General features: G+C 41.6%; 1 protein-coding gene across 1 annotated transcript in view; it reads right to left on the minus strand.

The window, feature by feature from the left end:
- The window catches only part of LOC118363616 (short transient receptor potential channel 3-like), a 93,400-nt gene that overhangs the window by 12,250 nt on the left and 53,634 nt on the right, over positions 1–27,516 (minus strand). Inside the window, exons 8-10 of the mRNA XM_035744673.2 lie at positions 12,642–12,906; positions 11,285–11,480; positions 4,988–5,197 (exon numbers count right to left, since the gene is read on the minus strand). Coding sequence (XP_035600566.2) covers positions 4,988–5,197; positions 11,285–11,480; positions 12,642–12,906 — 671 coding nt within the window. The remainder of the gene's footprint in view (positions 1–4,987; positions 5,198–11,284; positions 11,481–12,641; positions 12,907–27,516) is intronic.

The following is a 27,516-nucleotide window of genomic DNA, read 5'->3' on the forward strand; positions in this document are numbered from 1 at the left end:
ATCATCTGATCATTTATCACTCCAGTGTTAATCTGCAATATTGTAATTATTCGCCTACCTCCTCATGCCTTTTGCACACATTGTATATAGACTCCCCTTTTTTCTCTGTGTTATTGACTTGTTAATTGTTTACTCCATGTGTAACTCTGTGTTGTCTGTTCACACTGCTATGCTTTATCTTGGCCAGGTCGCAGTTGCAAATGAGAACCTGTTCTCAACTAGCCTACCTGGTTAAATAAAGGTGAAATAAAAAAAATAAAAAATAAAAAATATATATAATTATTTTACATTCCAGGCATTTATTTTCTAGTCCCACAACAAAACGCAACAAAGCCCTACTCTGTCACTCAGAATTGTATTCCAGTGTCTGCCTGCAAGCTGAAAATCTTTTCCTGTGAGTGTGCATGTTTAAGTTACCTGCGATCCTCCCCCACCCTAAACATAGACTCCTTTACTGACATTCCAAGCTTGATTCAGAAGATAGGGAGAGACATTTGTAATTGGCTTGAGAAGAATGGATCAACATTTTCAATGCTAGTTAAGGATACTATAGGCCTAGTTATTACGTTTCACGTTGGATTTAGTAACTACAAAATTTAAGATGTGTTTTTAATTCTGGTGCCGCTCTGCAATCACGAGCCTGTTAGCTAGCTAGCTCAAGCGTGTCAGCTAGCTAGCTCAAAGGACATTCAAAGCTCCTCCATAAAAGCCGCTCCTCCTTGGTATAATTCTGTGGACCTAATTTAGATAATGCATGTCATAACAAGATGCCCAGCGCTTCAAGCCTCCTCCTCAACTCTCTCGCTCTCTCCCCACCCACAAAATATCTCTCTTGCTCTCTCCCCACCTACACAAATTCAGTAGCATCTTGCGCCATAGGCTACACACATGTAAATAACTAGTTTGCCTGCTCTCTCCACACTGATTGGTGAAGTCATGTAATGAGCTAAATGTTAAAAACGGTTGATTTCACAGGTTAAAAAATAAACAGAAAGGAACCATATGAACTGGTTCAAACCAGTTCAGAACCTTGTTTTGCTGGTAGGAACCGTGGTATGAAGCTAAATAAATAGTTGTTCTGTTCAGAACAAAATGATTTGAAAATCATTTTGGTTCCAACCCCTGGTTTTAACACTCGCCAGCACACACGCACGCATACATTTTGGGGGATCAACAAATGAATACCACATTGTTTTGCATCATTCCTGAAACATTGTAAAAATACCAGGGTCTCAACTGTCACTGTCACTGCTCTGATGAAGGCCGTGCATTAGCTGTCAGTGTCTTATGGCTAAGGAGCTTGGAGAGGCTTCACTTACCAAGTATAGTTCGATAGTGTGGTTAAAAAATAAATATATATGACCAGAGGCCATCTGGCCTCAAGTGCACAGAGAGCTTTATTAGTCATCAGTCATGTCTTCTTCCCACTACCCAGCCACTCTTTGATTCCCTACAGGCTAACAGGGGGTATACCTGACATTCTTAGCCCCCCACCCAACCGATCAATAGGTAGATAATGGAAGAAATACCTTGGGTTCAGGGTAACAGAAGCGGTTTCAACCCATTTTGTTTCTAGCCCCTCCCCCCCAAAAAAAATATTATAAATAAATTGCGGGTGTCTGACAATAAAGCACTGGAATTCAATGTACCCCATATTTGCATGTTTTAAAATCAAAAACAACATAACACACTATAGACCCCTTTCTGTGTTTACAAACATTGCCCCATGAGCGCGATGCGGGCAAGTTGGTGGCAGAACATGGGGGAGTTCTTATAGCACGCCAGCAAAAAGCCTCTATTTACATGTTGCTTCCAAGTGCATTTTACACTACTTTTGGATTACAATTGGATTTTAACGCTCGTATGAATGTCCTGCTTAATATAATGTTTGTGTCATCATCGCAAGTCAACTGCATTATACTTTTTAAAAAACACTTCCAACTTCAACTAAGATAAAATGGCTCTTTGGCTAGCTTTTGCTACAGCCAACTGTATGTCAATTAGCGTTCGCATTCTAGCTGACAACTGCTGCATCCAAAATAGCTATTTTGCAAAGTTCACAACTAAATATAATCTTAGCGACTGTTGAAGCAATCACTGTAAATGTTCAAAACATCACTGTAAACGTATGAGATCCCCCAAAAAGTTATAAAAGCGTAAATCTAAGCTATGTTGAATGGTCGCAGATGGCGATTGGCTTCGTGTAATGGAAAGGGGTCTATGTTACTATGCAGGTTTCTGTTAAAGACAATATTTAGACCAACTGCAACGAGTCTTCCTTGTGGCTTGCCTATTGAGATAAGAATGCCGTAACATTTCCTTTCCCCTTGTCAGATTGCCATGTGAAATATGCCTCAGAGAAGAAATCAATGTGGTCAAATGTTGTTAATGTAAAGGGAAAACGAGAGAGAAAGAGGGATACAGAGAGAGACAGTAAGGGTGTGTTCGTAAATTCAATCTGGAGTGCCAGAGTGCGCTCAGGGCTTTAGTCCGTTTGGTTTTCCCACTTGGAGCAGATCAGAGGAGTAGGTTTGATTTGAGTGCTCTGACCTCACAATGGCAGTCAAGCACCCAAGCTAACTGGCTAATGTTGGCTAGCTTGCTAGCTACTTCCAGACATAAATAAGAGAACACCTCAATCTGACACTTATATATATATATATAGAGGGTTGATGACTGTAACTGTGCTGATGGCAACAATTTAATTATGCTTGTATTCCAATGTTTACTGAAACTGGCCATAGTCAACCGGTGTTGAGTGTTGGTAAATTAATCAATTATTCTGCGCTCTGGCACACTAAGGCTAGAGTGCTCTGAAATTTGAGTAGATAGAGCGAATTTACTAACGCACCCTCAGAGACAGAGAGACAGAGACAGAGAGACAGAGAAAGAGAGAGGGTCACATAGAGAAAGAATATATGCCATGGGGGCCTACTGATTCAAGTTTTAAATAAATTATGTCCTCAAAGGGATCAAATTAGAGAGAGACATCAAACTACATTGGTTCAAACATGTCTTAAATGGGAATTTCTAGAGAACAGTCATCTCCATACATATACAGTTGAAGTCGGAAGTTTACATACTCATTTTTCAACCACTCCACAAATTTCTTGTTAACAAACTATAGTTTTGGCAAGTCGGTTAGGACATCTACTTTGAGCATGACAAAAGTAATTTTTCCAACAATTGTTTACAGACAGATTATTTCACTGTATCACAATTCCAGTGGGTCAGAATCTTACATACACTAAGTTGACTGTGCCTTTAAACAGTTTTTAAAATTCCAGAAAATGATTTCATGGCTTTAGAAGCTTCTGATAGGCTAATTGACATCATTTGAGTCAATTGGAGGTATACCTGTGGATTCAAGGCCTACCTTCAAACTCAGTGCATCTTTGCTTGACATTATGGGAAAATCAAAAGAAATCAGCCAAGACCTCAGAAAAAAATTGTCAAAGTAGATTAATAAAAAATATAAAAAAAACAATGAAAAGCTGAAGTGTCTTCAGTCAATAAGTATTCAACCCCTTTGTTATGGCAAGCTTAAATATGTTCAGGAGTAAAAATGTACTTAACAAGTCACATAATAAGTTGCATGGACTCCCTCTGTGTGCAATAATAGTGTTTAACATGATTTTTTAATGACTAACTCATCTCTGTACCCCACACATGCAATTCTCTGTAAGGTCCCCCAGTCGAGCAGTGAATTTCAAACACAGATTCAACCACAAAGACCAGGGAGGTTTACCAATGTCTCGCAAAGGGCATCTATTGCTAGAAAGAAAATATATAAAAACAGACATTGAATATCTCTTTGAGCATGGTTATTAATTACACTTTGGATGGTGTAATACACCCAGTCACTACAAAGACACAGGCGTTTGTCCTATAACTCAGATGCCAGAGAGGAAGGAAACGGCTCAGGGATTTCACCCTGAGGCCAATGGTGACTTTAGTGTTTAATGTATCAACAGCACTGTACTTACTCCACAATACTAACCTAAATGACAGAGTGAAAAGAAGGAAGCCTGTACAGAATACAAATATTGAAAAGCATGCATCCTGCTTGCACCAAGATACTAAAGTAATACTGCAATTAACTTTTTGTCCTGAATACAAAGTGTTATGTTTGGGGCAAATCCAATACAACACATTACGGAGTACTGTACCACTCTCCATATTATCATGCATAGTGGTGGTTGCATCATGTTATGGGTATGCTTGTAATCATTAAGGATGAGTGGGTTTTTCAGGATAGAAAAATAAACGGAATGGAGCTAAGCACAAGGAAAATCTTACAGGAAAACTGGTTCAGTCTGCTTTCCACCAGACACTGGGAGATGAATTCACCTTTCAGCAGGACAATAACTTAAGACCAAATCTACACTGGAGTTGCTTACCAAGAAGACAGTGAATGTTCCTAAGTGGCCGAGTTACAGTTTTAACTTAAATCTGCTTGGAAATCTGTAGCAAGACCTGAAAATGGTTGTCCAGCAATGATCAACAACCAATTTGACAGAGATTGAAGAATTTAGAAAAGAATAATAGGAAAATGTTGCACAAGAGACTTTCCCAGAAAGACTCACAGCTGTAATCGCTGCCAAAAGTTCTTCAACAAAACATTAACTCAGGGGTGTGAAAACTTGTTTCAATTAGATATTTTTTGTGTTTAATTTTCAATAAATGTACTAACATGTCTATAAACATGTTTTCACTTTGTCATTATGGTTTATTGCGTGAAGATGGTTGAGCATATAAAAATATTGAATCCATTTAGAATTCAGCCTGTAACAACAAAATATGGAATAAGTCAAGGGGTATGAATACTTTTTGAAGGCACTGTACATACACACACACACACACACACACACACACACACACACACACACACACACACACACACACACACACACACACACACACACACACACACACACACACACACACACACACACACACACACACACACACACACATGCATCCATACCCTGGACTTTGAACTGTCCAACCCCAGCTCTAGATCCTTCTTCACACTCCTTTGTCGGCAATGCAGCATGCCGACTATCCACCTGATGTGGTGGTAGAAGGACTTGGGAGTGGGAACGATGCTGAAGGGAGGAGGCAGTGTCTTGCCGTTGTCAAAGTACGACAGCCATAGCTTGGAGCGTGCAAACTTCCACTCCACGTCCGCATCGTCCTGAGAGATAAGCAGAGTTATTTCTCTCTCTGAGAAAACACCCCCTTAAGAGATTTACTTAGTGATGCTAGCTAATGTTACAAACACACATTATCAAAAAACTATTTGAACTGATGATAACCTGTTAATTTCCTTTGCTGTAGGCATAATCTATGAGATAACAGTAGTTTGTGACTTTTAGATAACAGCATTTGCCTAATACTGCCATCTAAAGTCATACACTAAATGTTGTCTCTGATAGGAAATTACAGCAGAGGCCTCATGTCACCTGTTGTTGCTTGTTTAGTGGATTAGCAAAGGAAATTCCCACAACACATAACATGGGTCATCTAAAAATGATGTATTAAAGCAATAATACACAAGGGGGCGTGATTCATTGTTGCTTTAGTACAGCTGTGCTGTGGTCATATGAGGCAAGTATGAAACAGTGAAAGATATTCCCATTACACATAACAAGGATCATCTTGAAATGACTGATTTAAGAAATATTCATTACTGACCTGATGTTTCACAATCAGAGACGTCAGAGCATAACTGCCTAGCATATGCTATGCAACAGAATTATATATATATATATATATATATATATATACACACAGTTGAAGTCGGAAGTTTACATACACCTTAGCCAGATACACTTAAACTAAGTTTTTCACAATACCTGACATTTAATCCCAGTAAAAATTCCCTGTCTTCGGTCAGTTAGGATCACCACATTATTTTAAGAATGTGAAATGTCAGAATAATAGTAGAGAGAATGATTTATTTCAGCTTTTATTTCTTCCTCACATTCCCAGTGGGTCACAAGTTTACATACACTCAATTAGTATTTGTAACATTGCCTTTAAATTGAAAAGTTGGGTCAAACGTTTTGTGGAGCCTTCCACAAGCTCGCCACAATAAGTTGGGTGCATTTTGGCCCATTCCTCCTGACAGATCTGGTGTGACTGAGTCAGGTTTGTAGGCCTCCTTGCTCGCACATGCTTTTTCAGTTCTGCCCACAAAATTTCTATAGGGTTGAGGTCAGGGCTTTGTGATGGCCACTCCAATACCTTGACTTTGTTGTCCTTAAGGCATTTTGCCATACCTGGATGTATGCTTGGGGTCATTGTCCATTTGGAAGACCCATTTGCGAACAAGCTTCAACTTTAACTTCCTGACTGATGTCTTGAGATGTTGCTTCAATATATCCACATAATTGTCCTTCATGCCATCTATTTTGTGAAGTGCACCAGTCCCTCCTGCAGCAAAGCACAGCCACAACATGATGCTGCCACCCCCGTGCTTTACGGTTGGGATGGTGTTCTTCGGCTTGCCTCCCTCTTTTTCCTCCAACCATAACGATGGTCATTAAAAACAGTCCTATTTTTGTTTCATCAGACCAGAGGATATTTCTCCAAAAAGTACGATCTTTGTCCCCTTGTGCAGTTGCAAACCATAGTCTGGCTTTTTTATGGAGGTTTTGGAGCAGTGGCCTCTTCCTTGCTGAGCAGCCTTTCAGGTTATGTCGATATAGGACTCATTTTACTGTGGATATAGATACCTTTGTACCTGTTTCCTCCAGCATCTTCACAAGGTCCTTTGCTGTTGTTCTGGGATTGATTTGCACTTTTCGCAACAAAGTACAAAGTACATTCATCTCTAGAAGACGGAACACTTCTCATTCCTGAGCGGTATGATCGCAGCGTGGTCCCATGGTGTTTATACTTGCGCACTCTTGTTTGTACCGATTAACAAGGTACCTTCAGGCATTTGGAAATTGTGAAGGTCTACAATTTATCGGCTGATTTCTTTTGATTTTCCCATAATGTCAAGCAAAGAGGCACTGAGTTTGAAGGTAGGCCTTGATATACATCCACAGGTACACCACCAATTGACTCAAATTATGTCAATTAGCCTATCAGAATCTTCTAAAGCCATGACATCATTTTCTGGAATTTTCCAAGTTGTTTAAAGGCACAGTCAACTTAATGTATGTAAACTTCTGACCCACTGGAATTGTGATACAGTGAATTAAGGGAAATAATCTGTCTGTAAACAATTGTTGGAAAAATTACTTGTCTAACCAACTTGCCAAAACTATAGTTTGGTAACAAGAAATTTGTAGAGTGGTTGAAAAATATATGTGAACTTCGACTTCAACTGTATATACACTAGCGTTCAAAAGTTTGGGGTCACTTAGAAATGTCCTTGGTTTTGAAAGAAAAGCACATTTTTGGTCATTAAAATAACATCAAATTGTTCAGAAATACTGTGTAGACAATGCTAATGTCGTAAATGACTATTGTAGCTGGAAACGTTTCATTTTTAATGGAATATCTACATAGGCATACAGAGGCCCATTATCAGCAACCATGTCTGTGTTCCAATGGCACGTTGTGTTAGCTAGTTTGTGCTGTTCTGTGAAGGGAGTAGTACACAGCGTTGTACGAGATCTTCAGTTTCTTGGAAATTTCTCGCATGGAATAGTTATCAGTGTGACTTCTGCTGTTTCCTTTCAGAGACCAGTTCAGAAATGCGTGGCTACACCTTGGCAAGTGCCACTCATGTCATTTTCGCAACAAAGTCTGTTCCTTTTCTTTGCTTTTATGTCCAGCATCCTCAAAAAGGATTGCTCGCAAAGACATGTTGTAACAAACGGTATGAAAATCTTCAGAGCTTTCTTAGCAATAACAGGGTACGTTACCATTTGTTGACAAATGAAGAGTTGCTGTTGAACCTGGCTCTGCTGAATTTCAATGATTTCATCGAGGTATTCATCATTGACATCTGTTGTCTCAACACTAAACGTGAACGGCTGTCTCACCCATGCTGGATATGACTCTCTTGTAGGGAAGTATCCTTCGAGAGACTTTGCAAGCTCATCTAAGTGTGTGGCAATTGCTTGCTTCAGTTCCGCGGGTACAGAAATGTCTCCGATTCCAGATACATCTACGATCTTACTTACACAGTCGTCCAGCAGGGGAAAGTTTGCGAAGTTATCGTTCTCTGTTCATCGTATCCATAACGGTAGCTTTTTTTGAAAAGCCTTCAGGTTTTCCTCTGCTTCGATGATGTTGACTCCACCGCTCTGCATCTTTTGATTGAGATGATTGAGAGCTGTGAAGATATCAGCCATGTACACTAAAATGAGAATGAACTCAGAATGTTTGAAGCAATCTGCATGACAATGCTGGTGCTCTTGCAAAAACAGGGCTAATTCCACACGCACGGCAAAAACACGCAATTCAGCACCTGTCCCCAGGATAACCACCGAATGTTAGAATGGTACAGAATTACCTCGAATTCAGAGCCCATTTCTTTACACAGCTCACTGAAGATGCGGTGCCTCAGAGCACTAGTTCGCACATAGTTCACGCATTCCACTACAATTTTTAATACTTCTGCCAGTTTTGGAGGCAAGGTTTTTGTTGCCAACTCATGTTGTTGTAAGAGGCTTACAAAATAAAAAATCTCCCTTTATCACGTCGTCTTTCACATAGCGCACGAATACAGCAAGCTGGCTTAGATTGGAAACGTCTGTGGTCTCGTCGAGTTGAAGGCTGAATTTTGCAACTACTTGAAATCTGCAACTACTTGAGCCAAGATGTCTTTGCTCATGTCCTCTATTCTGTTGCTGATGGTGTCTTTTGAAAGAGGAATTTGGGATAACTTAACTTCAGCCTCTTTTCCCAGCATGATATTCGCCATCTTCAACACAGCTGGTTTTATGAGTGTTTCACCAATGGTGTGTGGTTTGCCCTGCTTTGCGATCAGGTAAGCACCTTCGTACGATGCTGCGAGGATCGGTTTGTTGATGGGTACAAAGCTCTCTTCACCTTGAATTCAGCGAGCGTTGTGTTCTTGTATTTTCCATCTCTATGCAGCTTAAGGAAGTGTTCTCTTAGTTTTGACGGTGCTAAACTAGAATTGCTCAACTTGGCATTGCAAATCATGCAGTTAGGACGCTGACTCCCATTACGTTCCATTATACATGTGAATCCATATTGTTCATATTTGTCCGACCACTTTCTTTTTTTGTTCGACATAGTAAGTATGAAGGGATTCAAATATTAAGAAAGAAATCACAAGACGTACCATCACGACAGTCACAAGTCGACCACTGAGCGCACCAAATTCCCTGCAGCACAGATAGGCCAAGTGATGAAGCGTGATCACCTGCAGCCAATGATGGCCAAGCGGGGCATGTCATCACGAATCATATGAGTTGGATGTGTGTTTTGACCTCCGCCGAAACCGAGACTGACGATCGAACCCAGGTTAGGAACCACGGGTCTACACTATTTCTGATCAATTTGATGTTATTTTCATGGACAAAAAAATAGCTTTTCCCTCAAAAACAAGGACATTTCTAAGTGACCCCAAACTTTTGAACGGTTGTGTATATATATGTGAGAAGGAATACAACAAGCTGTTTGTTTGTGGCTATGAAAGTTAACCGTTTTTGTATGATCAAGGGTGTATTCATTCCGCCGATTCTGTAAAAAAATACATCTTAAACAGAAGCAAACGGAACAAAACGGGGATAAACATACCTGAATTTGTTCAATAGAAACTCAATTGTTTCATTGAACTGAGTGAATGGAATATGAATGACAGTCATACAATATGCTGTAATAGAAATAAGGCCATTAATCTTCCTCCCTCATCTTCAACGTCACAGACGGCCACTGATATACAGTACTAGTCAAACGTTTGGACACACCTACTCATTCCAGGTTTTTCTTTATTTTTATATGTTCTACATTGTAAATAATAATGAAGACATAAAAAAGGAAGAAATCATGTAGTAACCAAAAAAGTGTTTAACAAATCAAAATATATTTTATATTTGAGACTCTTCAAAGTTTCCCCCCTTTGCCTTGATGACAGCTTTGCGCACTCTTGGCATTCTCTCAACCAGCTTCATGAGGTATTCACCTGGAATGCGTTTCAATTAACAGGTGTGCCTTGTTAAAAGTTAATTTGTGGAATTTCTTTCCTTCTTAATGCGTTTGAGCCAATCAGTTGTGTGACAAGGTAGGGGTGGTATACAGGACGATAGCCCTATTTGGTAAAAGACAAAGTCCATATTATGGCAAAAACAGCTCAAATAAGCAAAGAGAAATTACAGTCTATCATTACTTTAAGACATGAAGGTCAGTCGGTTTCTTCAAGTGCAGTCACAAAAACCATCAAGCACTATGATGAAACTGTCTCTCATGAGGAACACCACAGGAAAGGAAGACCCAGAGTTTATGCTGCTGCATAGGATAAAGTTCATTAGAGTTACCAGCCTCAGAAGTTGCAGCCCAAATAAATGCTTCACAGAGTTCAAGTAAAAGACACATGAAGTCCTGCGTGACTCATGGTCAAATTGCTGCAAAGAAACCCCTACTAAAGGACACCAATAAGAAGAATAGACTTGTTTGGGCCAAGAAACACGAGAAATGGACATTAGACCAGTGAATGGACCAGCCTGAGCCCTTTCTTGAACCCAATCGAACATTTCTGGAGAGACCTGAAAATAGCTGTGCAGCAACCTGACAGATCTTGAGAGGATCTGCAGAGAAGAATGAAGAAACTCCCCAAATGCAGGTGTGCCAAGCTTGTAGCGTCATATCCAAGAAAGTTAAGGCTGTAATCACTGCCAAAGGTGCTTCAACAAGGTACTGAATAAAGTGTCTGAATACTTACGTAAATGTGATATTTCCGTTTTTTTTTTACACATTTGCAAAAAGTTCTAAAAAAACGTTTTTTGCTTTGTCATTATGGGGTATGGGGTATTGTGTGTAACTTCATGAGATATTTTTTTTCATTTTAGAATAAGGCTGTAACGTAACAACATTTTGAAAAAGTGAATACTTTCCGAATGCCCTGCATACAAAAATATTACACAAAAATACACTAGTATCCCTATACCTATAATCAGATGACATGGTGGGTCTACAGATGCCACTGACTTACCTCTGCGGTGAAGTTTCCCCCTACGTACAGATATAGGATCTGCTTCCCTTCCCCAATCCTAACCTTAATGATTAGTGGGGAATTTCTCTTATTTACCCAAGATCAGTATCTAGGGGCAACTTCACAACACCAGTCACTCACCTCGATTTCTTGATAGGAGCTGTTGATCATGGCGATCAGCATGTTGAGCAACACCACCACCATGGTCACGTTGTAGATTCCATAGAGCACATAGCCGATGTTCTCGATGAACTTGTGGTTGTACTTGAGCACCACAGAGGACACCTCGGACAGTCCAAATATAGACCAGAACAGAGTCTTGAAGCTCTCCTCCACACTATGGTGACAAGGAAGGAAGGAAGGGGTTAAGAAAGCTATAGGACAGGCTGATCAAATTAGGGGTTTCTAGTTTGTTGTTGTGCCCTAGCGAAATCACAAACTACATTTGGCTGTTGCCCAAAGTGGCAGGTGATAAAGTGCTGCTTTAAATAAAGTGATGTCACCTCATGTGTAGCCTAAGTGCGTGGGGAATGAACCAAATATATTGGCATATGTCTTGCTTAATACTAAAATGTATCATCCTGTGTTATAGTATTCTGGTTGCCAAAGTCCCTTTGAGAAACATTTATAACGTGAGAATTTTTGCCATGAAATTATATATATTTTTTATTTCAGGTGATGTTGCTGTATTTTATGAATTCCACAGATGTCCTTGGTAAGAGCATAAATGACCATTGTGGCTCTTGGCAATGTTAGATGTGTGTATGTGTTGCATTTGTAAGTGTGTGTGTGTGTGTTCCATTTATGCCAAGGCAGCTTGACTAAAGAAATGCAATATGGACACTAGAACAATAGAGGAAAATAATAACCATAACAATGGGAAGGATTTCATTTTCTCTCAGCCTCAGCTCGGAAACAGTAACCTTGGCGGTAATCCACTCCAGTGTGAAATTAGTTATGTTTGCTGAGCTGCCACAAGCTCGGCGGTGCCTTTTCCAATTCAGTTTTGAAGAACTCTTAGAAAGGGAGTCCAAGGTTGGCCATTTTCAACTTCATTCTGCACTACAATGACTGAGTCGATAGACTGAATGAGCTAGCACTGCATGAATGGGCTCAATAGAGGAAGAAAAGAGCTTCCAACATGAATGGAGAACTCATTTGTTGGAGTTTTTTAATGTAGATAGAGCCCAAGCAATATTACTTTGTAAATGTGTACCAATCGTATTCTCAAGTCTGATGTTTTAGGAGTGTATTCATTTTAGGGACAAAACAATATGGTTGAATGTGTACAAAGCCTCCCTACTGACTGTCAGTCCATTACGGAGTAACTGTTCCTGTCACTGACTCCAGACCTGCCTGAGTGACCATCAATTAATGTTCTCAAAATGTGGTGAGTCTGTTCCCATAAGTCTGTTCCCATAAGTGTCTCACCATATGTCTATTCCAATAAGTGTTCTCTATACACAAGTGTCCTCTATATGTCTGCTATAGCACTCACGTGGTGAAGGCCGGGTTGACCTTGGCACCCAAGTAGTAAGAATAGAGGATGAACATGCCGATCATGAACGCCAGGAAGACCATGATGAACAGGACCATGAACTTGAAGATGTCTTTGACCGTGCGGCCCAGGGAGATCTGGAGTGGTCCAAAGCTCTCATTAGCCGGCAGAATGTAAGCGATGCGTGTGAAGCTCAGTACCACAGCGATGGCATACAGCCCTTCTGAGATCAGCTGGGGGTCTGACGGCAGCCACTTGTCCCTTGCTATGTGGAGGAATGGGCAACAGCAACATGAACAATGTGTTTAATGCATTGCGTTATATGACAGTTCTGCACAATGGTTGGGTTACACTTTGTTTTACAGTCTCACACTATGTCTTTGTGGGCTTTGAAATAATAGAGCAAATAGTAATTGTATAATAATTCCCCTAAAAGTAGTCTTTTGTATCTTTAGGATTCATCAACACAAGCACCAATACATACAATTTCTCAGTAAACGTCAGCTAAAACTAAACGAAACAGGACTATAAAATAAGGTGCTACCACGATTTGCAAAGGCCACTTACGCTCTCAATGTCAAATTAAAAACAGGTGTTTATGTGATTTTATATGTTTGCCCTTTTGCATGTTCTAATGATATACCTAATGATCATTTGTCTCCCTTCTGCGTGCAGTGTACTAGGTGGATAATGTTGCCCTTAAAGTCATTCTGTATGTGTACGTCACTGTGTACGATTAGACAATTAGAGCTTAACCTGCGGTAAGAATCTAGTGATTCTTGAGATTAGTGTGCCTGCCCTTAAGCATAATCATTGCTAACACTGTTACACGTCTTGCAGGGCAAGTGATCAGGAAACATCTGTATTGACATTTGTGGTGGTATTTGTAGATGTGTGCAAGATGCCTACTTGTATCAACTGTACCTATCACAGGTTTAAGAAGATGGTGCTGCAGTGGATCGCTGTTCCTGGCGAAGTCTGCATTAAAAATAATTTGGTTGTTGCTGATCTTACATTTTTTTTGTATATAATGTTTCTTGCCATCATTTCATATGACCGAAAACAGCTTGTGGACATCAGAACAGTGATCATTAACCTCGATTTGATGACCATTTTTGGACATTCTGCTTACCCCGGACCAGGCCCTGATCCCTGGGACTCGAAAGAGAAAGCAGCAGCGAAAGAGAGGCAAGCGAGGTGGTGTCTTGACTACGTTGGCAAGCAAGTAGACCATCATTGCCCTCAACTTTGTTGGCGAACGTGCAGTCACTGGAGAAGAAACTGGTTGAGCTCCGTTTGAGACAATCCTATCAACGGGACCTGAAAAAAATGTAATATCCTATGTTTCTCGGAGTGGTGGCTGAACGAGGACATGGATATCCAACTCTGTTTTTTCTATGCATCGACAAGATCAAATGGCAGACTCGGGTAAGGCGAGAGGGCCAGCGGTGTGTCTCTTTGATAACAACAGCTGGTGCGCGATCTCTAATGTTTAGGAAGTCTAGAGGTTTTCTTTTGCCCGAGTTAGAATCACTCATGATAAGCTGCAGACCATACTATTTAACAAGAGTTCCCATCTATATTTTTTTTGTAGCTGTCTATTTATCACCACAAACCAATGCTGGCACTAACACCACACTCAACAAAATCCGTTTTACCAGATTTTTACCAGCATGTCACCTATGCAAATAGAGGCGACACAACTCTAAATAACCTTTACTCCACACTCAGTAACGCATACAAGGCCCTCCCTCTCCCTTCCTTTGGGAAATCAGTTACATCAGTCACCAGCTTCATTAATAAGTGCATCGACGGCGTTGTCTTCATAGTGACCGTACAGTGGTTCCTCCTTTAAAAGTTGTGTCATACTGCAGCACACCTTGTTGGCTGCTGTGGTATTCTGTGGCACGTTATTTAATTGCCAGACATTTTTTTCTGTTAATGCAATTTTTTGATTGAGTGTGTGGACAGGTGTCTTTTATACAGGTAACGAGTTCAAACAGGTGCAGTTAATACAGGTAATGAGTGGAGAACAGGAGGGCTTCTTAAAGAAAAACTAACAGGTCTGTGAGAGCAGGAATTCTTACTGGTTGGTAGGTGATCAAATACTTATGTCATGCAATAAAATGCAAATTAATTACTTAAAAATCATACAATGTGATTTTCTGGATTGTTGTTTTAGATTCTGTCTCTCACAGTTCAAGTGTACCTATGCTAAAAATTACAGACATGCTTTGTAAGTAGGAAAACCTGCAAAATCGTCAGTGTATCAAATACTTGTTCTCCCCACTGTAGGTCTAGGCCCCGAAGAAATAAACTCCTATTAAGCCCTCTTGTTGTTTGTAAAGTCAAATTAAAATGAAGAATATTGTTGAAATGAATTGCTCGACGGGTGTACGTTTTCTCCATCTGTTGGTGTGCAACAGTTGCATCACAAGTTAGCTATATTTTCAGCACCAGCCACTGTTCACCTCCTATTGACTGCACTGCGGTTGCCGCCAGTTGTTTCTTTAAATTTAACCTTTATTTAACTAGGCAGGTCAGGTAAGAACAAATTCTTACAGCCTACACCGGCCAAACCCGGATGACGCTGGGCCAATTGTGCGCCGCACTATGGCACTCCCAATCGCAGTTGGATGTGATACAGCCTATGTTCGAACCAGGGACTGTAGTAATGCCTCTTGCACTGAGATGCAGTGCCTTAGACCGCTGCGCCACTCAGGACCCATGACCAATATATGTATATATATTTTGCTTTTCAGAACATTAACCGTGTGTAGGTAGATACGTGTATCGGTAGATGTGGAAAGGTAGATACAAATGATTTGTTGCAAGTTGGGGGGTTCACACTTAGCTCGGCTATTAGACAATTCCTTAGTAAAGGTTGAAGTCTATTGTTCAGCTAATAACCCATTGTGAAAAACTAATAATAATACTTTTTCACCTTTCCACTTGTTAAAGATTCCAATTGATAAAGTGTTTTTAGCCACAATTGGCCCCAATCCCAACTAATACATTTGGGCACAGTTGATAGCGTGCTGGACTTCGGGCTAGAATGTTGAGGGCTCGAAACCTGCTCCCTGCTCGTTTCATTACATTATTATGCCGGTCTCAGAGCAAATAGCCTGGATTGTTACTCCAATCTCGTTCCTCGCCCTCTTCCATGCTCATTATCTGCCTTAGTGCCTCGCGTGATGGCAGGGCATGGCAGCACCTTCGGTTGTGCGTCAAGAATTCAGCATAGTAAGTTTGTTGACGTGAGAGAGGAAGCCAGTCCGTCATCGCCACCTCACCCGCTCTTAAGATAACCTTCGGGCCAACTGGGGGCCCAAGGCTGGTTAGGAGACACAGCTCGAGACACTATGTAATTGTGATGAACCAAGAGAATATTAGTGTAGCACTGCTGTCTTCACCGCTCCTCAGTTCTTACCTCTTTCCCTTTCTGTCTTAGACACCTCTCTCGCGACCTCCTCTTTTTTTAAATAATGCACACCATATGTGCATTGAAATACAGATTTAACTTTTATTTATAATATAACAATGATCATAATTATAATGCATGTATTATGTATTTATAAACACCTGAGAGAGTAATAGGATATGGCATGTGTCAAAATGATTGATTGCTGACCTTATGGCCTGATGACGTGTACATGTCTGAATATGGGCCTCCGGCCCGCCCCCCCCTGTTCCTGTGTTCACGTGTTAGAGGGTGTGTGTTATTTTGTAGCTTTATGTTATGCTTTGAAGTAGGCCTGTTGTTTGATGTCTAGGGGGGTTGGTTGAACTGGGGAGGGTGGTGTTTGAGTGTTTGAACTTTTGGGGCCCGTACATGTCCCCCCACCCCCCAGTTTTATCTCCCTTATGGTTGTTATCTATGAAGCAGGAATGTCCAGGCTTGTGTATCTGGGGCCTAGGCTTTATAGATGTCCAGAACAAGCCATTTTTAAGACCTGAATATTAAACATCTAAAATATGTCTACAAGGGGAATTCTCGGAGTGCTCTGTAGCTCATGTCACGAACCCAACGCCAAAAGCTTGGAGGATATTTTGGTAGAGGCTCCCGAATGTTTTAACGGATTTCTGTGTACAAGCGAGGGCCATATTTCGTACATATTCAACCCGGAGGAATCTACGGTTAAGATATTTACAGACAGCGTGTCCCAACCCTTTTATCGTGCAGAACCCGAGCCTTTTCTCCAGCGCTAAGGATGCGAGAATGGCTTAAAATAAGGCTAGCTTTGTGTCAAATGGAACGAGCCCTGAGTGCTTCAAGGCTGCCAGGATATGCGTTGGAAGAACAAGTCTGTGGACGCCAGGATCTAATGGCTCTGAGAGTCACTTCCATGGGGTATACCCCGGACTACCCCCTACGTCATGATGACGCGTGCATGTTTAAATATGTGCCCCCCCCCCCCCCCCTGTTCGTGTGGTCATGTGTTAGAGGGTGTTTGTTATTTTATATCTATATGTTATGCTTTGAAGTAGGGTTGTTGTTTGATGAGTAGGTGGGGCTGGTTGAACTGGGGAGGGTGTTGTTTGAGTGTTTTAACTTTTGGGACCATGGCCCCCATCTTTATCGCCCTTATGTTTGTTATCTGATGAAGCAGGAATGTCTGGGGCTATAGCGCTGGGGCCTCAGCATTATAAATGTCCAGAACAAGGCTTGCGAACCCAGAACCGTAAACCCTATTTTTTAAACATGGATTTTGCGATCAGTGGCAAAGCTGTGATGACTGTAGCCTCGGAGGCAGGACCGCGTCTGAAACATCGAGAAAGGGCAAAGTATACAGCCGCAATATACGATGCACCAAAAAAATCGGTTTTTAAACGTGTATAGAACCCAGATACCGCCCGCAACGGCGCTGAAAGATGAAGTGTTGATGTCTAACGGACAGCATTGGGGGCATCTGTTTGATTACTTGGCCTGTAGCGTGAAACTCTATACGTTAGCCGAAGGAGAAGAATATACCGACCAGAAATTAGGCGTGACTTATGATGTTGAAGACTGGACGGTTTTTCGACAGGTTTTGTGTCCCGAACTGAGCCGTATCACCAAGGGTTACAGCTTGTTCACAGGCTACGAGACCCGTTGGGAAGGTACCCCGGACACCTCAGGAAGAGTATTTCACAGTTAAATTACAACGTAAAAATGGACGGCCTTGCGGGTGCGTGGAATTTTACGTCAGCACCGCGGAAATCCGAAACCAAAACATCAGGGATGGAGGTTCGGACGGGGATTTCCGGCTTCGAATGCTTATACCCCTTAAAAGCTGGCCTTTAATGGAATTGAAAATGTTGGAGATGTTGGACGCTCTGTTTGTACAGAGCCAAAAGCGCCAGAGCATTGTACGGATAAAGAAGTGCATAATATATACGAATCCTGAGGATTACGACTCAAAGCAACCCCAAGAAGATACAACGTCAGGAGAGGCAGCCCCCAAAGAAAGCGAGGTAAGCGGTGTTGTTAACCCCGCCCAGATACCCCGAGGGCTGGTTCAAGAATAAAAGGCTGGTTCTTAAAACCTACAGTTCTTAACCTACGCATTGACCATGGATATTCCTAACGCATACCCGAACTCCGAAACGGCCTGGGCTCCCGACACTAAGGATTGTATGCCTCGCAGCCCTCCATTCTACTCCCCCCTGGCAAGACCCTCGACACCCCCTACCTGTACACAACCTGAGGACGTGTTTGATGGGGTGGTCAGTACTATTTTTGTTGACACAATCAAGGCCTCAGTAGCCGCGCTTTTAGACGTGGTGATTGGAGAATATATACGAGAAAAATGCATCGGTTGTGAGATTAATCACCCCAGCCAGCGAAGGCACCCCTGCCTATACGATCCCCCAAGATACTACTTCTTCAACAATTTTGAGGCGCTGGTGAAAATACTTTGGTCCCGCCGGTTTATACCATCGCTGGTCAGAGCCCTGGAGGCTATGGGCCTTGTGCCGTCTATCCCCAGAGTTTACAGGGTAACCGAAGCATTCCTACACGAGCTAAAGGAGGCAATTCACATACACGAGAAACTCAAAGAAATCCGACACACCCTGGTGGAGGATAACAAATACAGGGAGGCTGTGGTGTCGGATGTGATGACTTTCTGGCTCAATAAACCCCAAGAGCCTGAGTGACATTTTTGTTATTTAGATGTAGAGCAATGGGTAACTTATATGTATACCATGTTAGATAGAATAAATACATTTTTTCTTTTGAGAGAACTTACAAGTGTTATGCATCAAATTATTGAAAATAAAGTGAACAATGTCTCGTTCTACAAAACCCCCAATTCCGGGGCTAATGTAGAGCGTGTTTTGAAAATGGACCAAATCATGAATCATGTACGCCATGCTGGCGAGGTTCTACAATGGACACAAATGGTAACCCGGCTTGGTGGTGATTCTGAAGAACTAGAAACAACCTTGTCTAAGATTTTACTTTATTTGTTTGAAACACCCTTTAATTGTACCATGTATCATATTTGTTGTTTATATACTTTTATAGCGGATGTGTCTGTTGTAAAAATTCAGCGAAACAAACCTGTTAATCTAAGCCAAATATACAAGGTTTTACATGATTCGATCATAGAGAAAGGGGGGGGGGGCATGTATCCTGCAACGAATTAGGGATTGTCTGTATACGTAATACCTAATGTTTTCATGAAAATAAAAATCCCAAAAATGAAAATGAAATGTTGTTGTTATTTGAAAGTGGCTCATTAACATTATTGTACCTCAGAGAGGCAAGAAGGATGGCAGAGCAGATTTTGAAAAACATTTATTATAATCCCTCTAACCCGGGGTCTTATGGTGGTAAGGAGCGTTTACAGCGCTTTAGCCGAAGAAACAGGTCACAGGTTAAGCGATGCTAAAGTCACTGAGTGGCTATCCGAACAAGATGCGCACACTCTACATAAACCCGTGAGAAAACATTTTCCTAGAAATAGAGTTTTTTCTACACACCCATTGTCCCAATTTCAGGCGGATCTATGTGACATGCAGGCCCTTGCAGATAAAAATGAAGGAAACCGCTACATGCTAACGGTCATAGATATTTTCTCTAAAATAGCTTTTGTCCGGGTCTTAAAGAATAAGAGCGGCGCTGAGGTGACCAGGGCATTTGCCTCTATCTTGAAGGAAGGAGGCGCCCCCAAGAAAGTGCAGACCGATGGCGGAAAATATTTTTTTAATAAGACCTTTCAGAAACTAATGAAAAAGCACAATATAGTACATTTTGCTACAGGATCGGATTTGAAAGCTTCTGTGGTTGAACGCTTTAACAGGACTCTGAAGGAGAGGATGTGGCGCTATTTTACAGTGCACAACACGCATAGATATATAGATATAGTTCAAGATTTAGTAATTGCGTATAACAATAGTTATCATAAAAGTATAAGGATGAAACCCTCCGAAGTCTCTTCGGAAAACTCTTTTCAAGTCTTTAAAAATCTGTATGGTTTGCTCCCTCTTCGCCGTAAGAAAAAAATACATTTTAAATTTATTGTGGGGGACTTGGTTCGTATATCCAAGTTGAGGGGTGTTTTCGATAAAAATACGTGCAAGGATACAGTGATGAGCTTTTCACGGTTACAGAATGTCTGCCGCGCATACCCCGGTCTACATATTAAAAGATTATGACGGGGAACTTATAACGGGATATTTTTATGAGCAGGAATTACAGAAGGTAACGGTTGGTAAAGACAAGGTGTTTCACGAGAAGAGATTCTAGATCAAAAGAGAGAGAAAGGTCAAAAATGGGTGCTGGTCCGCTGGAAAAACTGGCCGCTAAAATTCAACAGCTGGGTATTAGAGAAGGATGTAGTGGAGGCATCAGGGGTTAATTTAAACCCCATGCATGATAAAATACATCCTCATTCGGGTGTACACCGGAGCGCATAATGGAACACAGCGGCTTCTACCTGACTCTCCCCAGTAATGCGTCCGCACACATATATCGTAATAATCAGAGTTCTAATTATACAACCAATTTTCCAAAGCCTATAGAGTTATCAGAGGCCTGGGAAGTAGGGCTCAGCGAGATTACATACCCCCATAGCTGGTATAATATCAAAGATAAGGACCGGGAATTTTATTTCAAAAAGTTAACGGAACCTGCTAAATTTATTAAGGTTAAAAAAGGGTTCTATAGAACCGTCGAAAGGCTCGTCTCCGAGTTGAATGAACGGCTATCGCAGAACAGTATGGAAATATTCCTGATGTACAACCCTATACATAAAAGGGTACAAATCTCAGGAGATGCTTCCGGGGGGATAAAGACCAGTGGTAATTTAGCCTACATGTTAGGGATGGGGCCCAATAAATGGACATATGTGAGAGGTAAATTATTCCCATTCCCCGCGGATATACATGCAGGATTTTACAACATATTTGAGTATACCGACATCATATCCTATCAAAGGGTCGGAGACAGCTGTATGCCACTCCTGAGAACGGTTCATATAGATGGAAAGGATGGGTACATCGTCACTGTCACCTACGACAAGCCACACTACGTACCTGTAAGCAAGAAATATATTGAAAACATTCTTGTTGAGCTTTAAACGGATCAGAACGAAAACATTGAATTTACATATGGTAAAACGATTGTAAAACTCCACTTTAGACCCACCAAAACCTCTCTACATATATAATATTAGTATTATATATTTTATATACATAATACATCTAAATTAAAATGATGGAACACCGACATCTCGACCCTAACCGGTATGTCACATACTATGTGGATCAAGTGGGTAATGGGTTACCAGGATATTATGGATCGCCCACCATGTATGGTTCGGGGATCGGAGGGATATTTCGTAACCTCTTTAGGATGGTTTTACCGTTTATGAAGAGAGGCTTCAGCATAGCCAAACCGCATTTAAAATCAGCAGCAAAAATATAGTAAGTGAGGTTGTCGCCAATGCGATAACCAGAAGGGCGTCACCAGATGTCGAGAGTCAAGAAGGCTCGGGGTTGATGATGTTGTCTCGAAGACCGAAAAAGAGACCGCCCGGTATAAGGCGAAGACTTGCGCCTAAAAACGGAGGTTAACGGTTAAAAGAAACTCAGTTAGTCAAAGACGGGGTAAAGTGAGGAGGTCTGGACCAAAAACGGTAAAAAAGAATACTCGGAAGTATTTTCTAAAAGAACAAGCACCATGGCTCTTTTACACCGCATGTCCTCTGAAGCTATAAAAACAGAGCTCGATCTTTTCACGGCCCCCTTAACCCAACATTCAGTAGAGAGGTCCAGTTATGTGGAGATAGCCCCACTCTCTGCCATTACAGACAACGGCCCCATAGAGTTTTTCATACCAGGCCACGGTGACAACTATCTGGACCTCAACAACACCTTGGTGCATTTGCGTCTAAAAGTACCAAAAGAGATGGTACTGATATTGCAAACGATGCCAAAGTGAGTCTCATTAATTACCCAGTGGCCACCATCTTCTCCCAAGTGGATGTGACTTTGGTGGAACGGCTAATCAGTCAAAGCAGTGCCACATATCCCTACCGTGCCATCATGGAATGCTTACTCAACTACTCTGAAGACACTCTCAAGACCCAATTCAGCGCAGGGCTTTTTAGCAAGGATACTGCAGGAGGCTCTATGGAATCGACAGGCCCATCCACAGGTGCAAATAAAGGCCTGGCCGCCCGGGCTCGCTACTGTGCAGAATCTCGAGAGTTTCATCTGCTAGGCCCTATACACTCTGACATTTTCTTTCAAGAACGTTTACTCTTAAATGCGGTTGATTTAAGACTAAAATTAACCAGGGCCAAGGATGAGTTTTGCCTAATGTCTGCAACGGATGGGGACTTTAGCTTAAAAGTGTTGGGGGCCACGCTTTTTATTAAAAACGTATCGGTATCTCCGGCAGTTCGTCTGGGTCACTCACAGGCTTTGCTGAAAGGAAATGCCCTTTACCCTCTCCAAAGAATTACCATGAAAACTTTAGCATACCTGTGGGCAGCAGAATCTGCAGTCAAGAAAACCTATTTCTAGGCCCTTTACCGCGATACGTAGTTATAGGTTTGGTTGATCACGCCTCCAATACGGGCAGCTTAAATAAAAACCCTTTAATTTTCAACACTTCAATGCAGAGTATGTCGCTCTGTGTCAGGACGGACGCAGGTCCCTGCTAAGGCTTTCCAACCGCAATTTAATAACAACATATCTGTGCGAGAATTTTACAATCTATTCCTGGCTACCGGGAGGCATCTAAAAGATCTCTCTTTACCTATTGACAGAAATGATTTTGCCGAGGGTTACACAATGTATGCTTTCAATTTATCCCCAGATGATGACACCTCAGGAAATCTTTCTGTGGTGTCCCAAGGTAACCTCAGGCTGGAAATGCGTTTCCGTACACCTTTAGCCTGTACCGTTAGCATGATTGTTTATGCCTGCTCTGATTCAATCTTGGAGGTGAATAGCCGAAGACAGGTTTTAGTAGATTATTATTACGGATCGTTGAGCAAAAGACATGAATACCCAAGAGTTGGAAGGGCTGATGAGCCGACTGATTGGAAAACAATTTTGCGGAGTGTTGGCTTGTGATGAATTACCTATGGAGAAATGGAAGGTGCGGCCTGCAATGTTTATTGTCAATACCCATCCTAAAAACATGCCGGGTGAACATTGGCTAGCTGTGACCTTAGAAGAGGAAGAAAATCTCAACTTTTTTTGATTCCTGTGGTTTTCCCCGGTTTTTCACATTTCCCCAAATCTATTAAAGAATTTCTGACCAAAATGGCTCAAAGATATACTACAATATCAAACAGGTGCAAGATATCCTTTCAACGACATGCGGTCAACACTGTGTATTCTACCTATGCCAAAGAGCCCGGGAGTTTCTTTTGAAGATGTTATGTCTCTTTATAAGGATGATTTAAGAAGTAATGATAAAGTTGTAGCTTGTTTTGTTAGAAAATATCAAAAGTGTTCAAATGTGTATCCTCTAAGAACGTGTAATCAAGACGTATGCTCACGCCAAATGTTTCAAGAATGCCACAAATGTTAAATTGCTTATTTTTCAAATAAAATTTATTGAATTTAATCATAGTCATTCAAAAGTCATTCAAAAGGCTAACCACCCAGAGAGATCGGGATTAGGGAAAGGTCCAGAGGCGTTCAGGGGGGTAAATGGGTTATCGTCATTCATTTCATAAGGATGCGAGGGTTTTGGGGCATCTTTAGGGGTGCTGTATCTCGGTGACGGTTTGTGTTTTAAAGAGTGAATCTGTTGCCGAATCTTATAGTTGGGTACACCCGAGAGGGGTATGTTGAGGATGGCCAGGGCCTTAAGAAACTGAAGCCACCCTGGAGGTCTTCGGTCATCAGCCACCTTGTGGGCAGATGTGGTACTTTTAAGCAAGTCAAGTATATGTGAACCCTTGACAACAGCCCCCTGAAGGATAAACTCTCATTTGTCATTCCAAGTAGCTGCCCCATTTGAGTCTTTTAGCTTGTTCATAATGTAGCTAACATTTTTCCTGTTACGTGCCGGAACATGGGTTAACAAGTCATGCATAACTTTATCTTCAACAGGCATTTGATCTTCAGATGGTAAGCTCGCAGGTACAGGCCTTACAGGGGCGTGGCTCTCGCGAGGCTCGTCATCTTTTAAAGGGTCCTGTAGGGAAATAGTTAAATGGCCTGTCTCTCTCTCCCCTTGTTTCACCAAGGACAAATACCTTTGCAAGAGGTTTGTGTATTTTTGGACCTTATCATAGGGGTTCAATCCTTTTTGATTCAAAATATCCTTCATGGCCGTATCCAAATCATTTCCCGCTGTTTGTCTGATATTTTCGGGGGCCCCTGCATTTGTTTTTTTTAAGTCTATCCAACTCTTGTTGTGGCACCAGATACATTTTATTGGCCATCACCCTATGTGTTCAACCACCACGTCGGGCTGCAATAAGGCTGGTGATGAACGGCTATACTTAGTAAAGGTAGAATAAAACCGCCAGACTGTTGTATGCTATGTCGTTTCTTTTGAAGACTGACCCTTTTATTGGCAAAGAGCTTGATCGAGGTCTTTTGTCTCTTTAATTTTTTCAATTGTGTCAGGGTGAGTGGAATGCGTCCTTTGAGAAGATTCAAAGCAATCTCACATAGGGATAATATGAGATCTGAAGAACAGTGACCCAAGATGGCCTTCTGTTCATTAGATGTAGCCCCAACTAGGCTTCTCAAGAGGGGCAAGTTTCTTTTTAAACGCAGAGACATAGCGGCTACTTTTTTTTAGGAATGTACGCAGCTGGCCACTCCCACGGGAACAGACCGGTTCGTAGCCTCAGGTGTTCTGGAGTATTTGCTTTTAAATCCACGATTAAATATGAAAATGGCACTTGGGTTGCGTCCTCGTAGCTCTCCATAAAGTAGGATTTCCTTCCCGGGTACATCTGCTGAGCTAGAGTGTTAATTTGTAGTTTGTCTCTAGGATTTTTGAACAAAACCATGTAATTGGCGTTCAAACTGATGGTGCGGCTATTTTTACCTTGGTGAAACACATTCTGCACCAAGTAAAGCACGGACAGGTTTCTATGATGAGTATATTGGGTAAACGCTCGGGCAATTTCGGGATGTTCGCTACCTGCAAATAGCATATCGTCCAAAACCAACAGATTGTTTTTATGAGGAGGTAAAAGTTCATCATCAGACAGGGTATCAGGTATTCCTTCAACAAACTTGATTTTTATTGTCTTCAACAATTCATCATACAGAGGTTGATAACATGAATAACACCACACAACATTATCAGGCTTTTGAGATAACACATGTTCAGAATTCTCTAAAATACTTTTTACAAAACAAGTTTTACCACTATTCAAGGCCCTGCGATTAAGGCCAAAAATGGTAGTTGCAACCGGGGTCAAAACCTTCTACAGCAGTCATTATATCTTAAGCTTTAAGACCCCTGTAGCTTGTAGCATAAGTCAACACCCAAAGGGGTAATGTGGTCCAGTCAGTCAAAAGCAGTCTCTTGTCATAGACAACCCTGAATCTTTTAGTAAGTGGGGCCTTCCTCAGATGGAAGCCCTTTATTATACACAACAATCTTTTTGTAGGAGCTCCTAAATCTCAAAGTCACTATTCCTGTCATTTAGGAACCCCCTCAAACAAACGTGTGATTGATTCCTAGTTTTTACACGAGGGGTATTTTTTCATAGTTTTTGAGTCACGCCTGTAGCATAAGTCAGTAGCCATAGGGCAATGTAGTCCCGTCAGGCAAAAGCACTCTCTTGTCATAGACAACCCTGAATCTTTTAATGAGTGGGGCATTCCTCAGATGGAAGCCCTTTTTATCCCTAACAATCTTTTTGTAGGAGCTCAAAATCTCCAAGTCACTATTCCTGTCATTTAGGAACCCCTCGACCAAGCGTGTGATTGATTCCAAGTTTACACGCTGGGCATTTTCATAGTTTTGAGTCACTCCTTTGGCTTTCAATACCACGTGATTCTTTAGCGTTCTAAAAGCATAGCTTTTGGGCCCACAGGATGACCATTCTGTGATATGGTCACCCTCTGCGAGTTCGCTCGTTAAGCCACCCAGATAGTTGCTGAGTGGGGGGCTCCAATCCCCTGGTTTGCTTACATAGACCACAGAGTCTGTGTCGTGGTAAAGTACCCGCCTCTGAAGCTGCTCCATGAGCTTGTACAGTTCAAGTCGGCCATAGGCCGTGGTAAATGCTGCAAGAAACACATTTACATTACCCGGGGGTAGAACCCACTTCTTGTTACGTCGCCATTGCACCAAGGCAATGTCTTGACTCAAGAATGAAAATGTGAAATTTCGTATTGGTCCGAAAAAATGAATTCCAAAATTCTTCAGGGTCTTTAATAATCGACGTTGTCAGCATATTACACCTCTGCGCTAATTTGCCCCAAAGCGAATTTAGGTACAATTTCGACACATTTCGTTTGGTTTTGTTGACCTCTATTCTGTCAGGGTCAAGAAGGATGCCTTCTCTGTCATGATAGTCTTGAATGTACCTGTCTTTACTTTCTTGATCTGTGACCGATGCAGGATAGCCTGAAGCCATTTGCTTACATCTCAAGAAGGTCTTGATGTACTCTTTAAAAAGAGTGTCTGATTTCTTTGGAAAGTTCCATACTTCAAAGATTTTGGCCACACGATACCCCATCTCTAAAGCCTTAGAGAATTCAGCTGTGACCCATACACCTGTCAGTGCTCTTTCTTGATCGGTGTGATCACATGGGGTTTGTTGTATGTTTTCACTGCAGGTGCGACAAAGGGGAAAGAAAAGTTTTCCTTGAGGGCCCCTTATTTTAATCTGTCCGTGCAGCTCAATATTCGGGCCTTTATGTTGGCGCTAAAGCAATGCTAACAACGTTAAAAAATAGTTCTGTCCCTAACTATCTAAAAGTACGGAATGAGTTTTTTTGAGAGATGTATGCTACACCCCACCCCATGTATGTCTGTTTTAGAACCCCCCAAAAGGCTTTGAATTCAAAGTACCGTTCTGTCTGCATTGGGTTTGCTAGAATCCCTGTGTGTTGATTAGATATCAGTGTTTAACCCGGGCTGTAGGCCTATATCTTGACAGGCCATATGACGGATAATGTAAACCTTGGTTTCAAACGATTCTCTACAGATAAGAGTTCTGGGACCCCTGGTTGAAACCCCCCAACCTTAGGATTTATGTAACACACACACACAACCACACACACACACACACACACACACGCCTGTTGCTACGCCTCAAGACCACTCCCACACACCCAAACACTCTGATTCTATTTTACTTCGCGACAGGGCTGGAAGACGTTGTTAAATAGGCTTTTCCCATAGTTAAAGGGTGAGATACCGTTTTTAAACATTCCTTTAATTGAATTCCAA

Source organism: Oncorhynchus keta, chromosome 30, assembly GCF_023373465.1.
Source record: "Oncorhynchus keta strain PuntledgeMale-10-30-2019 chromosome 30, Oket_V2, whole genome shotgun sequence".
Classification (NCBI taxonomy): Eukaryota; Metazoa; Chordata; class Actinopteri; order Salmoniformes; family Salmonidae; genus Oncorhynchus; species Oncorhynchus keta.